Source organism: Ptychodera flava, chromosome 14 (assembly GCF_041260155.1).
Source record: "Ptychodera flava strain L36383 chromosome 14, AS_Pfla_20210202, whole genome shotgun sequence".
In the NCBI taxonomy this organism is placed as follows: Eukaryota; Metazoa; Hemichordata; class Enteropneusta; family Ptychoderidae; genus Ptychodera; species Ptychodera flava.
The window spans coordinates 38802939-38819010 of record NC_091941.1 but is presented as its reverse complement, the minus strand read 5'-3'; the positions used below and the strand labels follow the sequence as shown (position 1 = coordinate 38819010).

Genomic DNA, 16072 nt, shown 5'->3' with positions numbered 1-16072 from the left:
TGAATCCAGATGACTGTCGTCTCGGTCAGAAGGTCATACAACCATGAAATTCACATTACACTAGAGAGCTACTTGATATGAAATCAAATCAAATCATTTCTTGCAAGAAATGAAAGAATCCGATAAAACTTGCTTTTATCCTGATACTAAAAATGGGCGACGCATTGAAGTATACCCGAGACTTTACTCTCTCCCCCCCCCCCCCCCCTCTCTCTCTCTCTCTCTCTCTCTCTCTCTCTCTCTCTCTCTCTCTCTCTCTCTCTCTCTCTCTCTCTCTCTCTCGGTCAATTGAAATGACAAGAGAACTTGCTTGAACTTGTATATCACATCAATAAGAGCAATAAGAATGCTTGGTGACATAAGATTCGAACGTGCCTCAATTGACTCTTGCAATTGTACCTATCCACAAGCCTGTTACTTCTTATGACTATGTATTGCGCTGATCTTTCTGGCTTAGTCAATAATCGGGTATGTTTATCTCCCGTGCATATGGACAGGCACACGTACACGTATGGACAGGCGCATATACACATACGTCGACAATTCACATGGCAACACATTCAAGTACAGAACTCAGTTTGTACAAACCCATTTTAAAACTGGGCTGTAAAAACTTACAAAGTTAACGCCGAATCTTCAAAGGGGTTGGAACAGTTAATATATTGATAACGTTCTTTACAATTACAATCAAATTGGCTACAGAAAGTTATTTGAGATAACGACCATACTCTGACATACTTGCAGTGCCATGTAGATAAATATATAAGATAATTATTTTTAGAATCAACAACTTGCAAACCATTTCTGCCGGAAAATTTCAATCATTTTAATCTTATTAACTTACGGCAAATGCCGTCTCAAGTAACATCTTTCTCATCAACACTGAATATCACTACTGAGCAAAAGGCATTTCAATAGCTCTTCAGAACCTTTTCTTGGAATGCTTCATTTGCCATTTAAAGGCACAGTGATACCAAACAAGGCACATTTTAACAACATTTAATGTGATCGTTGCTTCGAATTAGAAAGACATCTTATCTGATATACGAAAGAAAACTTGTTGCAATGATCCACAAAGAAACTTCTATCATCGCCATCTCTGGAGAAGTGGCGGCAAATTAATCGAGACGAGTATATTGGAATTGTCCAAATTATAGCCAAATGTTTTATAAATGAAGACAGAGTTAATCATAAGTTAGACATAATTAGAAATATTACAGAAACACGACTGGAACTAATTTGGGATAATTGGATCTTCATATTTTTCAAATTTCTCAAAACTGTTAGATGCCTAAAAGCTGAATGTTGTAATATTACAAATTACTCATAAAAACAAGTGTATCACTTAAAAAGAAAAGCAGATGAGCTTACATTTGCAGGTTAAAATGACCTTACTTCACCATCCAATTATCCCAAATTAGTTTCAATCGTGTTCCGAGTAATTAAAAGTCTCAAGATTTCACGACCAGTTTAGGTATGCAATGAGGCTGATATTTTATCACGTTCACATCATCATTCAGAAAATGTTGTCCCCTAGGGAGGACGAAACGACGTGAGAACAATGCTACATACTGTAATTTGGATTAAGGGACTGGTCACTTTCTTCTGCCCGGGGGGGGATTGGATAATTTTTTGCGGACATCAAAAACTTTCGAAAATAGGGTGAACCCCACAGACAAAAGTAAAATGTGAAATATAAATTATATATATATATATATATATATATATATATATATATATATATATATATATATATATTCACACTTCCGATGCATAACCAGATATCTAGAACAGTTGTACATAAATTGATAAATTGATGTCAATCACTTATATCAAAGAGAGAAAAGCAGAAAACCACAAACTTCAATATGCATTTAGACTGTTGACAGCCATCCAATTACATCTCCAGAGAAACTACAGAGAGCTATTAACATAAGTTGTGGCCAAATCTGATATGTAGACCGAATGTCTGAGAGGACCTTTTCTTCTATCGTTGATACCATAAAAGCACAGCTAATAATGACAAAACTGCCTTTTGTTAACTATCCTGAAAAAAACGTTTTTTTATTTGAAACCTGTGACACTAAGGATAAAGTTGCATCAATGGCAACGAAAAATATCTTGAAATATCTTAACACGATTGGAACTAATTTGGTATAATTGGGTCTTTATATTTTTCAAATTTCTCAAAAATGTTAGGTGCCCTACAGTTGAATGTTGCGATATTACAAATTACTCATAAAAACAAGTGTGTTACTTAAAAAGAAAAGAAGATGAACTTATATTTGCAGATTAAATCGACATTACTTCACCATCCAATTATCCCAAATTAGTTCCAATCGTATTTCTTCTTATTTTTTCTCTTTCTAAAATATGTCACTGTATCATTGTTGTGAAATATTAGTGCATGTTGCTTTCTTGTACCGAATCCTCATCGAGAAAACACAAAAGAATCAGGATTTTGTCATGCTTTACATATGAAAATTACTGCAGATTTCATAATGATTATTACACTTTGCAAAACAGACTTTCAACTTGCAAACATCCAAATCTGTGATATACATCTCTGATATATTGAGGTTATGCGCAAGAAGGGCACGCCGAAAACTGTAATTAAATTGCTCAATTTGTGGCTGTTATGATGCTTTGCAAAACAAACTTTCAATTTGCAAACAACAATTCATGGCTGGTACGATGTATTTTAGGCAAGTATGAGCGCGTGTTGTAATTCAAAAACACACTAACCCCCTCTCCCCATTGAGCATATCAAAAACATGGTGAACACCATTCACCAAAGTCAAAACCAGGGTGATCCCATAGATCCACCCCCCACCCCCACTGAGGCTGAAGAACTTCACCAGACCCTAAGGTATGTCAAGGCAATGCTTCTCCCATGCGGCATGGTACGTTATAATACTATGGTGAGTGTACTCGTAATCTTTGGAAATAATTTCTGCATTTGGTTATGAAACTATGGTCAATAATGTCATGAGTGGAAAATAAACATTGATATTTGGCGACAAAAAGCTTCCTGCCTGTCAGGTGTAATAGAAAATCGACGATTCGTTGTAATAGGGTCAATCATTCTGTGATTTCTGAATGCCCTCCCATACACGTAAAACTCGATTGGACGAGATGTTATCAATCATGCACGCCGATGATTTCAGGATCAATCATTTACAATATTGAAAGGGTTTCTGGACAAAACAGTAAATTCAGTCTACGTTTGCATATGGATATGAATGCAACCACACAGCGGTTGTCATATTTATTGAATAAACATACAGTACAATGCTTGATATCCAAATCAATTATATGTAAAATATTACATCCACATTCAAATATAACAATGTGCCCCTACATTTCAATACCATCCGTTTCCGGCGGAAACTGATGACAGCAATGTACCTTTTAAAATTTCTGTTACACCAAGTTGCGGGAAATAAACAGCAAAATCATTTTGTAAGTTTTGAACTTACACCTTATTCATATCCGAATATCATTTTCTGTCATCTTTATACATCAGTAAGTAAGAAATAAAATTCTATATATATATTGACACTAGATCAACAGGTGGTCCAGGCGACCCATATCTTTGAATTTCCCCGGATGTTCGCTTACTCAGTACGTCCGTTTGAGGACAGCCTAATCTACCCCGTCTTGACAATGGCATGGAAGCACACATACACGTACATACGTTATGATACTCTGTTGATGTGAATTAGCGACGATTGGTATTGGATGAGTAAATTGCATTTAGCGAAGTTGACTCGCGCATGCAGTTGGTGAAATAGTTACACTACTACGATGGCAAACGATCGCGGGCTGTAGTTGACCCGAGCTGGGCTACCCTACAGTTGCGTTCAAACCAAATGTAGAAAAAGGTGAAGTGTAAAAAATTAGAAACAAGAAGTATAAAATATTAGATTTGATTGCATAAGTTCACCATGCATAGAATTTGAAATCATTGGCACCAAAGCACACTGTACACAAAAATATGATTCTTGAATCAGAACCACGATTCGTTAAGGAAACACCCAGTTAAAGATATATAATTGGTAAATGAGACATTTCGGACCTTTAAAATCAATTCGGTCAACACTTTAAAGTCTTTATGGATTATTAGGAGGTAATGGATGTAAGATATGTCTGGAAACTTTGAAGATATTCGACAAACAGTTTATACAGTTCAATCTGACGTCATGAACTCCATGGGACGAGTGTCTTTTAGTGTATACGGACTTTTGTCCATTATCTTTAAAGAGTCTGTTTGTCGCTTGAGCTTTCTCAAACTTTGTTGTTCTCTTCCTGGAGAATATTGAAGATGTTCATATGAGACTTCAACAGAGAACAAAAACACCGAATAGTATGTGGACCTTTAATCGGGTCCCTATCTTAAAATATTCATATAAAAACTAGAATGACAAAGAAAAAAATTACTTTAGTTCCTCACACCATTTCATTTTTCCTGGATAAAATATGTCACAAGGCTTGTCTATGAATGGGTAACTTTTAAAGACATCTGATAAACAAGTATACCACCTTGTAAATATATTGAAGACAAACAAGTAGATTAAGATGTTATACAAAGCAAAGAACAGACAGGAATATTGTGCGGGTTGACGGTCTGCTCCACGATGAGGCAATGGAGATTCCGAACAAAATAAAACATTCTATTTCAGCAAACAAACCTGGTGAAAGCCATTTACTTACTCTGCAATAACGCGTGCACGATCTCAGTGGTCGAATGAGATCAGAATACAACGGTTCGAGTTTCATTTTAAGCGCCAAAAACGCCAAAAACAGAGATACACAGACAATCCCCCCACAAAACACCTATCCTTTAGCCATTTGAGATTTCAGTGCAATTAAATTATAACGGCGCTTTGTAGATAATTTATCCCAACCAAAACCCGACGTTGTCCTGGTAACCGTTTATTTTTTATCACTTTAAAATGATTCATAGCGCCCAATGAGGACTCGTAACAATGTACGGCAAAGGTCACGGAATATTTTCTATTCTATTTTAAATGCTTGGCACCCTCATCATACGTCACCCATTGTTTGACTAAGCTTATGACTAATAAGTGGTGGTCGGCGCCATGATTGCCAGTAATATCTATAAAATGCAGCAATGACTAGGTGTTCCTATTTTAAAACCTAAAAAATAACTTGAATCATAGCATTTGAATAATCGACGCAGTGTTCGCTATGGAATTCGAAAAACGGGTGAAACTGCTGGAAATAATTGTTTACATCATTCTTTTTGGGATGAGAGAAATTTTGATTAATTAAATATGAAACGGAAAAACAGACAAAAAATAAAACAACGTCAATATATAAAGCTGAGACATTTCACAAACCATTGATAGTGTTGCCATGAATCATAAGCGATTGCTAGTTTTAATTATTGCAGTGTTGTTGTTTTTTAACAGGCAAACCATAACAGTCACAATATGGCAAAACGGCTTCCACAAATTTAACTTTTTCTGCACTATCATGTTGTGGCGCCAAATACACCTCTGAAAGGCCTCAGAACTTGTTATTTGACCCCTTCGATTTTAATACAATCTATGTTTAACGAGTTTCCTAATATCATAATTCCACTCATTTTAAAAATATAATTACGGTTTAATACAGGAGAAGACCTAACATCAAGGCGATCCACTACTGGGAATCCGTAGTATGTGACTCGTACGTTTAAGTATTGTGTATTTCACAATTCTATTGTCATTGCAAATGCAAGGACAACACGGGCCCAAAAATAGTCGATAACAGTCAGACAATTTGCATTGCACGTCGTCATATAAAAGTGCATGTACCAACGTTTACATCGCCACTGCCTAATGTCAGCGTCAAAACTTAATACATTTTCAAAACATTTCCCATAACGATTTTAAAGCTGATGGAAATAACACAAGTAGTGTTTTACTTTTTTGTTCTACGAGCATGCAGACATACATCGTCTAGTCATTGACATCTGAAATAGAGTTTCATGACGAAGTTCTATTTTTGTGATAGATAGCATCACAACATTTTTCAGATGGCTGTAGTGGTGGCAACGTTAAAAGATGCCAATAATCACTCAATCTTAGTACTATTTGACGATTTACTCTGTTGTTAACACGAGTATGACTATAATAACAACAACACTGATAAGATGCATAGCCAATAATAATATAATTTGCTGATCAAGTCGAGTGATAATAATATATACACAGAAATGCATAATTTATTTTCAGTCGCGTAATCAAGTAATGAAAGATAATTTTGAAGCGGTGAAATGTAACAAACCGTGCCGAATACAGTTAGCTGCCATGATAACGTTTGGCCGTGCACAGATTTGCAATTCTGTGTTTCCAACGATTAAAACATAATTTGAAAATCCCTGACAAAATGGAATCTAGTAGTGATTTTAAGAAACGTTTATATTTCAGTTTGGGGCAGTATTCTACGAGTCATGAAAATATTTCTCTGCGTTTAAATTCTGGAAGATTTATAAAAATCCTAAAATAATTTGTGTCCGCCATGCACTCTGTACCACTGGGATGATCTCACATAGCAAACACTTTGTAGTACCTCTAACTGTATGCCACCGCCATTCTTTAATCGAGTTCATACACAAAGTGTATACCTTTCTCCCTTAATTGCGCTTCCACTTTTTCATCAAATTCTTGACTCTGTTTTTCGGTGAAGTGGTTTTTCCAGTCGCCGACTATTCCCTTTCTGAAAAACGGTGACTTCTTGGAGTCATAGAACACCTTTGGTATAACCACCTTATCCTTTCCATGTCGACGGAGTTCCTGGAAGCCGCATGCTTCCGAGACTTTTTCGATTGTCTCGTCGCTGACTGGTTTATCTAGGAAATTAGCTACCATGTGAAGCACAGAAGGAAAATCTAATTTCATTTGTTCATAGGTGATGTACAACATGTCCACCTTATCGCTATTTTCTAGCCATCCAGTGACGTGTTGGAACCAGGACCCGTAGATGACCTCACCTTCGATGAAATCCGTAATGAAATGATCCCAGGAGTCATCGGTCTGTAGAAAATGATATCCGCGGAGCATGTGGAATAAAGAGACGCAACTGTCCTTTGGATTCCTAGCGACATAGATCACCTTACATTTTTTGCTCAGATCGTCATGCTTGGCTTGCTTCGGGAAATAGTCGAACGGTAAATGACTCTTCATTAGACGTGGTGACGATGCCTTCACACACTTGTCATGGCCTTCAACGCCGGGAAGGCTTGGTATATCCAGCACGGGTACCCGCCCCTTTTTACTCCGTTTGCAAGTTCCCCAGTTACTGTACATCATAGACAGTGCTATTTGGAGCCAAGTTGTTCCCGATTTGGGGAAACCAACGATGAAGACGTCATCACTTCGTGTGGCGAAATTTTCGACTTTCTCCATGAGTTTAGTGTCCACTATAATAGGTAATGGTAAACCTTTATATCTGAACATGGTGCTGCCATATTGGCCCAATTTACCCACCATCGACAGTAGAGTACCTAAATCCATCTCTGTGGCTGGATTCTATGTCAAGGCGATCAAGATTTCTGTACCAGGTGTATTTTCAACTGAATGTGACCAAGATGGCGTCTTTAGAAGGGGTGGTATTTTCGTATCTGTCCAGATATGATGATACCTTCCACTAGCTCGTAACGGATATTGGCTGTAACAGCTGTTCCAATTGGATGGCTTTTTCCCCTCTGCGAAGGGAATAGGATATTTCCGTCAGTAAAGATCAAACTATTAGATTAATGATTGAAATCTATGTATAATGGGGTATTATAAAAGATACCTGTGCTTGAGTACCGGACTTGACTGAACCGGTGAACTTCCTGCAAGAGAACGAGACCTATCGCCTGTACGACATTCTGGACGAATCGACGATGACGTTACCGGATTGTAATAACAGAGAAAAGCGACCCACCAGCAACATGTCGTATTCAAATGAAGTTAACGCATGCATTTATATGGGTAAAGTTGAGTCGAAAATAGCCAGCCAATGACTAAACACTTACAATAAGAGTACAGTAGGCAGTGAATATAGCTAGCGCGTTTGGTGTGAGATTTAACAACGACGAACAAGACATGGTTCCACTACACAACTAAACGACTGCAAAATAACAAACCTTATTCGCTCATAGGTGACAAATACACGATGGAGGTGGCCAGCCTTATTAATACCGTCTCGGTGGTGTGGAACCCCACCCTCTGCTGTTCAAGCTTATGCAAATGCTGTTCAAGCTTATGCAAAATGAGCTCAGATATTCGCTGTAAATTTTTAACCACTGAATTATTTCACTAAACAAACGCATATCTGCAAATATTGAAGATGATCGGTTGGTCACCAGGGCAACGACACTAGTGATATTTTCAAATTTTATCCACCCTCATTCGATGGCACCACCTCGTTACGAGTACCACTACCTGGCAACACATGAACAATGAAATTTTATGGTGAATTTACATTGTTTTTGTCTTGTGCCCCCAGTTATAAAGGGCTAATTATGATTGAACCTACATCTAGTCGCATTGTTACATAACACAGACGGTCAACAAAGCGACGTGTTGGTACTTTCATGAGTGCCTAGGCTAGTGTCATTCCGAGCAACATGCGCATAGAAAATAGTGGGTTTTGCAAAAGTTAGCGTCAAAGAAAGACCCTACCTGCACTTCGTTCAGAGCCGGATATAATTCATAATATCGAAAGGCTTAATATTGATGGTCAGCTGAAAGTTGTATCTGCCACCAGATGTCATTTCATTCTGCGATTTTTCAAGTAATGCACGCTGTATTTACACACCGTCAGTCATATCGACACGCCCTGTCAGGCATTGCATACAGGCAAATCGAACGTCATAGGACAGAAACAATATGGTTGCTATCTTTACACATCTCCGTGGAAAAAAGTCCACGGAAGAGTGGTGAATCACTATAGTCGTATTTGGATGGTAATTCGGATGGTATCCGTCTGCATTACATCGGTATCATATCAGGGAGAATGTATAAATTATTCATGAATGACATATTTGTGGCCAGCACACGATAAGTTTCGTTAAAGCACGTTTGAAATTTGTATTTACTTTTCGACTTTGTCTACGGTATACCAACACACCTAGTCGTTTCTAGTGGTACCAAGTTGTCATGACAACAGCCTGAAATGCCGGATGCGCTAAAACTTTCAAATTCCTCTTTGGGTCATTACGAGTGGCTGATCATTGGATTCAAATTTCAATTCAAAAAATGTCGGTATTATTTGATTTACTTAATTACCTTTAATTAATGTCCGGCCAAATTGAACACGCTGAGTTCTTGTTCCTTGGAGAATTTGTGTGATTCAAGCCTTGCGCATGTCAGGTATGAATGCGCTCTGGGCGTGATTTCGCCTATGTGACAACCTCTAATGCAAATTTATAGTGTCTGTCATGTTTGTGGAAAGGGAGGGGAAAAATAGTGTCCGCCGTTGTTCAAAAGACAAAAATGTTTCAGTGAACTTTGTAAAATATATCTGCCTTATAAATACCCTTCGAAATGACACAAAAGTTATGAAAATCTACCAAAATTATGACTAATATCAAAATACTGACACTCAGAATAAGTCGAACTATTCCTGACACAAAAATAAAAATGAAATGAAATAAAACAATGTAAAATGAAATAAAAGCTATACGTAAAAAGGAAGACAACCATATTTTTGTTGTTGTCTGATGTGAAGAGGTGATCATTACAAATCAAGTAGAAAGTAATATAATTTGGTTTGTAAAATTATCCGAAATGTAGTCAAAGTTCAAATGATTGGTAACAACACCATTAGGCCTATAACGTATGATTGTTTAAACACGATAATGTATGTGTGACTCGAATGAGTGACCCATTATGTTCAGACACTTATAGATGTTTGGACAATTCCTTCACAATGGAGTTCATCAAAATCTCTCCGTCAAGTTAAGGACTTGGTAATTGACATTACTAGCGGTAATATCTAGATTGAAAGGCGCCCTCCACGATGCTCCAAGCAGATCAAACATAGCAAATGAAACATATTAGAATGATGGTTTTTGTCTGTAATTGAATAGAACATTCAACGACAGGTAAATTCACAGAAAACGGACAGTGTTTGTGTGAGGTACGGTGTGAGGCACGGTGTTGAGTGTTTGTGGCACAGGTACTAAGACAAACCAGAATAATTTTATCACTGATCGTTGTGGTCCTTGTTTCCCATGTAAATCAAGAAGTTACAGGAGCAACATGGGTGTACTGAGACGCAGGTGGCCAAAGTATCCATTCAACACAACCACAGTCTCTCCACAAAAGTTTGTGGAGGGACTATGAAATAACAGAGCTCACCTCAAGCATGGAGCTAATTTTTTTATTGCTAGGATAAACACAAATCATCTTTGTTTGACTCGTCTTACCATGGCTATAATAACAATGTACGTGTCAATTTGATTTCCAAAGGATTGAACTTCACATACCTTTCTTTGTAAACATTAGGGGAGAATATGACAAAAGTCAAGCTTGCGGTGACTTTTAAGAATAACACTCCTTATGATCATGTGTATCATGAGACCACTTTATGTGCATACGTTACCTGAACGAATCAACAAATGAAATTAACCCAGATTTGATAGCATCGCACATTGTTACACGTATTCACCGAGATAGCGATAGTGATTTACATGTAGTCTATTGATGCAGGGTCGAGGGTTTTAAGAATGTTAAACAACGTCCAAGAGAAAAAAAATATCAAAGCAAATGCTTAGCGTGTCAACAATTACGCATTGCTTTTCACCAGACCCCGGTCTCTATTATCTTCCCAAAATGTTAAACTTGTGTGTATCCTGTGACAGGTCAACGAACTTTGGTAAGACCGGCACCGAGCCAAGAGAAACGAACAATGGAAGGTTAGAAAACACAAGTAGACTTAAAAAAGAAAGTGCATTGCTAATATATACTTGGAAAACAAACGGCTTTCGGTAACGCAAATCAACCTTGTATGACATCGGTTTGAGCTCAGAAAACTACTACAAGTCTTCTAAGGTTTGACCATGTACACTTGAAAGCAGTGTTCTAAGGTTTGACCATGTACACTTGAAAGCAGTGTTCAAAGTTTAGACAGTAATATCAGTGCCCCAAATCTTAAGTGTCCCGAGAAAGAGTTACGTGAGAACGGGAACGTAATTTTTAATCACACAAAAGTCACGATCTAAACAGGAGAAGCACTCATTCATCGCCAATGATTGCCAGACCTTGTAAGACCGATGATAGATATACTAGCATAGATAAAGTGATATATTTTATCATATACTGAGTTCGGTAAATCCCCATCACTTTCTACTTGGCAGTGCTCCGTGACAAAAATAGTAAAATCGAGACAGAGCCTACCGAAACAAAAAGCAATGACAACAATCTATATTCCCGCCAACTGAACTTTTCATTTGTAAGAGCATTTACTGCCCGCCCCGAGCATGGCAAAACAGTTTCTGCATAATAAGTTCATGCCTAACTGATCATCGCGACTTTGCTCTCGACCGATTCTGATCATGTTTTGACAAAGTTCTCTGTCGCCCCTTAACAGGCGATTTTTTTCTTTATTTAGTCGCTGACTCTAGACTGATCAAACATTGTGTCAATAGATTTAGTCGTGAATTCATTGTCAGTTAAATATCTCTTATTTCTCAATGTCCTACAACAAGAGACAGCAAACTGTACGTAATGTGGTCCAATAAAAGCCTAAAGGGTAAGGTAAATTTCCCGGATTTTGTGCATATAGAACTTCGCACCCTATAGAACGAATGAACAGTGTGAACCGTGACGAACACCACACTATCAGGTAAGTCATGTACACTTGCGACCTTGTGCTTTGGTGTTCGGTCGACGAATATTAGACGAGGGAGGGGGCTGACGGAGGGGGCTGACGGAGAAAATAATGGAAATATTATGTCTAGTTGTAGCTAAGTTTGTAGATATTAGAGGCTGAAACGATAAACAGTTCAAGTTTCATGATTGTTTCGATCACTATTTTCACTCAAAAGGGACAAGAACATCGACGTGATTGTCTGATCGCAGGGGACCAAGAAGTCTGGTTGTTGTTGCTGTTTGTATTGTTGTTTATGTTTATTAGTCGTGTTGTTACTGACCAATAAAATTCAATGAACATAACTATTTGGTTGTTGCTGTTTCAAACGTAATGTAGATGTCGTAAGAAACACTGTAAGGACGCTATCATTATTTGACCGGATGCAACTCTCTCCAAACGTACACTATCTCATCTGGAGAGAGTTGCATCGGGTCAACAATGATAGCGTCCTCGTAGTGTTTCTTAGGACATCTACATTACGTTTGAAACAACAAAAACGCAATAGTTATGTTCGTTGAATTATGTTGGTCAACAACAACAACACGACTGACAGACATAAACAACAATACAAACAACAACAACAACAACCACCAGACTTCTGGATCCCTGTGGCCTGATATGATAGCACATTCAGTAAATTTATCAGAACATGGAGGTACAATAACATAGCTTGTACCCCGGCTTGTACCTACCTGATAAGAGAGAATCGCGGTGTTCACCTTTCACTTGCTTATCACATGCTCAACTAAAGAGTAAGCTTATGCAACAAATTCATGTAGAATGAGTACTGTAGGGCCTGTAGAGCCCACGAAGGCCCGCAGCCAACAGCGGATTGATAAACGCTTTCGGTTTCTGGGTCACGTCATGTACACGATGGACATACATCCGCACTGGATGACACAATACAGAGCATATATATATGTTTCATTTTTTTCCGAGGGCGCAGCAACATCGAAACCATGTTGCATGTGAAATGGTTGTGAATGTGTCAACAGTTTCATTCATCGTCATATCCCTGAGTTTCGTCGGTCATTGAACTTCATCCTTTTTCACTCTACATATATGCCTGCATCCGCCATCGACACTTTTGCATTTACGTGGCCCTTTCTAGTGTCTACATTATCGTGCAGTGTGTCGCACTCATGTTAGACGCTACCCATCTATCATGTCAGGCTAATGCCAAATCGATGAAAGAGGGCATCTTTAGATCATTTTAAAATTGGTACACCTACCGAGTAACAGTTGGATAACCCATTGACCGATCCAGAGGGTGATTGATGCTGGGTTACGATCAAAAAGCTCTCCATATGGAGCGGCCAAGGCAGCTGATACTGGGGCGCTGGTCGATCGTAACGTTATTTCAGATAACACAAGCAACAGCAGTGTTAACTTTGATCTCTGACCCGCTTTTACTGCTCATCTGAACTCGACATAAATTACATATGTGTTCGCAGCCACAAACACATTCTTTGATGTTCTCAATAAACATATATATTTTATGCTGTCACTTTCGCCTGCCCTTGGATCTTTTAGGTCACTTGTACTGGTATGGCCAAATGTTTCGGGGCTATAGTAGTAGAGTAGGGCTGAATAAATCAGACAATGGGTATATGTTTATGAGATGCGTCCTGGCTTTAGAAAACATGCATGTAGTTGTCGGGGGGTCTGCTACTTTTCTCATTTATTACAGGCGAGTCTGTTCGAGTATCTTACATAGATTCAAACAAAGACTCGATTGTCATGCAGTATTGGCATCGGGATCCGTTCATTCTCACGTTGATCTCAGTGTACATGTATTATCTCACCCAGTGTTCTCAAAATAGCTGTCTAGCTGCACATTCACACGTAGATCTTTGCATTCTATTAATCTCTCTTCAATGGTACCACATTCGAGAGTGTCAAAAAAGGGAAGTTTACTGCACATTCACCTGGTGGACGTCAGTCTGACATAACAGTCGAACAAGTGCGACTATCTGGCTCTTAGGACGTCAGTCTGACATAACAGTCGAACAAGTGCGACTATCTGGCTCTTAGGACGTCAGTCTGACATAACAGTCGGACAAGTGCGACTATCTGGCTCTTAACAATAGAAAGTTTGCACTGTGGCTCAAAGCATTCGAGATTCAACCGAAAAGCCAATGGCCCGACGGCTCAAGGGTCCCAGTTTAACAAAAACACCAATTGGTGCAATTAATAAGGATCAGACTTACCAAAGAGACGTGACAGTACTGTCCCTGCAAAGTTGTTTAGCCATCACTAAACGCAATTCTTGTTTATACTGTACTTGGCTAGAACTGTCAGCAAGCATGTGACTCCTGGTCCTTCAAGGATGGAGACCTCTTCTATTTGGCAGTGCGAAATATACGGGAAGTAATCTTTTGTTATTCTGATAGATGTTCGCATTAACATGACAGAGAACTCTCGCAAGTGTTAGGCACGACCTGGAAGGTCGTCAACTAAGTAGGCATAATGCCACTGTGAGGGATGAACTATTTGATGTCATGGGGGGGGGGTAGGTTGTGAGGCTTCTGTTCGGAAACACAGTGATTCACAAGGGATTTATTTGGGGAAAAACGCCACAGGACAAGGTGGGAAAGAAGAAAAAAGATTAAAAGGAAACGCAATGAAAATTGGAATTTAAAATTACCGATGGAATCTTATTTCATTTCTTTCGGCGTGCCTCTCGGGAACAATGTTACAAGTAGCGTTTCGTTTTGGCTAAAATAACAAGGATCATCTGGACCTACAGAATATTGATTGATGACACTTTTATTGTAATATAAGCGACTTCAATCAGTTGATACTTTGGAGAACAACGAGAGGAATGTCATACATTCGCTGTCTGAGCCCTTGGGAACCAAACACTTCATAATATCACGATAGCCTTCAATTTGTAATGGACCTCCGTTACGTTGTTTTGCCATTTAATCACAGTAACATAGATATATGTACTTCTCAATAAAGTCATCAGTGTGTTTAATCAATCAAACAGAAATGCAAATGAACATAGCGACGTGCAATGCGAAGCGGTGTATATTGACATCTTATAATGGGAAATTTATGCTATACGATATTGTCCTGTATCCATGTTCAAATGTCACTTGAACTTCTGAGGAGCACGACCATCTTCCATATTCAAACAGAAGGAAGTTCGATGACACTTCTAGCAGATCTCAAACAGGCGAGTATGCACGTTTTAGACAATGTACCATGGCCAGGGAACTTGCACATTAACTTCTTAGAGTATTCCACCGTGTCGTTGCCGTCAACAATGAAATGCGCCAACTACAGACTGTGGAAATATACCTAATCTCCCAGAAACTGTGGAAACTTGCGCAATACAGACCATTAGGCCCATAGAGCATTGCAACATTCGTATTTTCAAATCTCAATCATCGCCACCATCTTTGAAATCACCATGGAGGAATTTCGGAGTTGTTTTCAGTTTTGGATTTCTGTCTCCTGTTTTATCTATCAATACATCCATCTCATATGCATCGTACATCTAAATTGGAAGTTACAAATTTGATTGGTATCACGCCAAAGGGACCTATCTAAGTAACTAATGCCAGGTCATTGCACTGCACTATGTGCATTCTGTCCAAAACTGAGCATGTAGGGGAAATCGAATAGAAGATAGCGCAGTCGCATCCCAGAGTCTGATGCAATTTCCTGAAGACTGAAGTATATATTTATGTGATGTTAACGCGGATTTAATGAAAGTGCATATCGGATATGACTGTAAAGGATTTAATGAACAACATCTGCCTCTGTACGGCAGCTTACAGCCCTATGAATGGCATAGAATTAAGCCCATCCCATCTGCAAATACAAATTTGCCACTGCAGTTGTTGGCATTTTCTTTCACAACACACAGACAATATATAGGCCTACTCTCACCTAAGGGAGCGTTCAGTTATTATGGCCGGGGTGGGCCGGCAAAGTCTTCCTGCGCATCAGTCAAAATAAGTGAACCCCCCTAACTATTGCGCCAAAAAATTGACGACCCCCTTTTAAGATGATAAAAATTTCATGACCCCCCCCCCCCACATTGCTTGAGTATAACTGTAAACACATACACCTCTGAAGGGGGGCGATATAATCCAAAGAAAGATTCTCAGCTTTTTTCAAATGACCCTCCTCACAAACTCACAAGGTGTTAATGTTCAAATTTCCCCTTCTGACTTGCTATAATTTTGAA

At 38.7% G+C, this 16072-nt stretch overlaps 1 protein-coding gene across 7 annotated transcripts; it reads right to left on the bottom strand.

Annotated features, from left to right (window-relative positions):
- Nucleotides 1-3225: 3225 nt before the first annotated feature.
- LOC139150413 (sulfotransferase 1E1-like) lies at nt 3226-14336 on the bottom strand. 7 transcript variants are annotated; one of them, XM_070722769.1, is made up of 2 exons: nt 14082-14336; nt 3226-7714 (listed from the first exon to the last, which is right to left on the bottom strand). In XM_070722769.1, the coding sequence occupies exon 2, from the start codon at nt 7521-7523 to the stop codon at nt 6606-6608; it is 918 nt and encodes a 305-aa protein (XP_070578870.1). In that variant the 5' UTR covers nt 7524-7714; nt 14082-14336; the 3' UTR covers nt 3226-6605. The 7 variants fall into 7 exon arrangements, with proteins under 7 accessions (XP_070578870.1, XP_070578874.1, XP_070578876.1 ...); XM_070722773.1 differs by lacking the exon at nt 14082-14336 and adding an exon at nt 13104-13250; XM_070722775.1 differs by lacking the exon at nt 14082-14336 and adding an exon at nt 9285-9352.
- Between the last annotated feature and the right edge of the window lie 1736 nt (nt 14337-16072).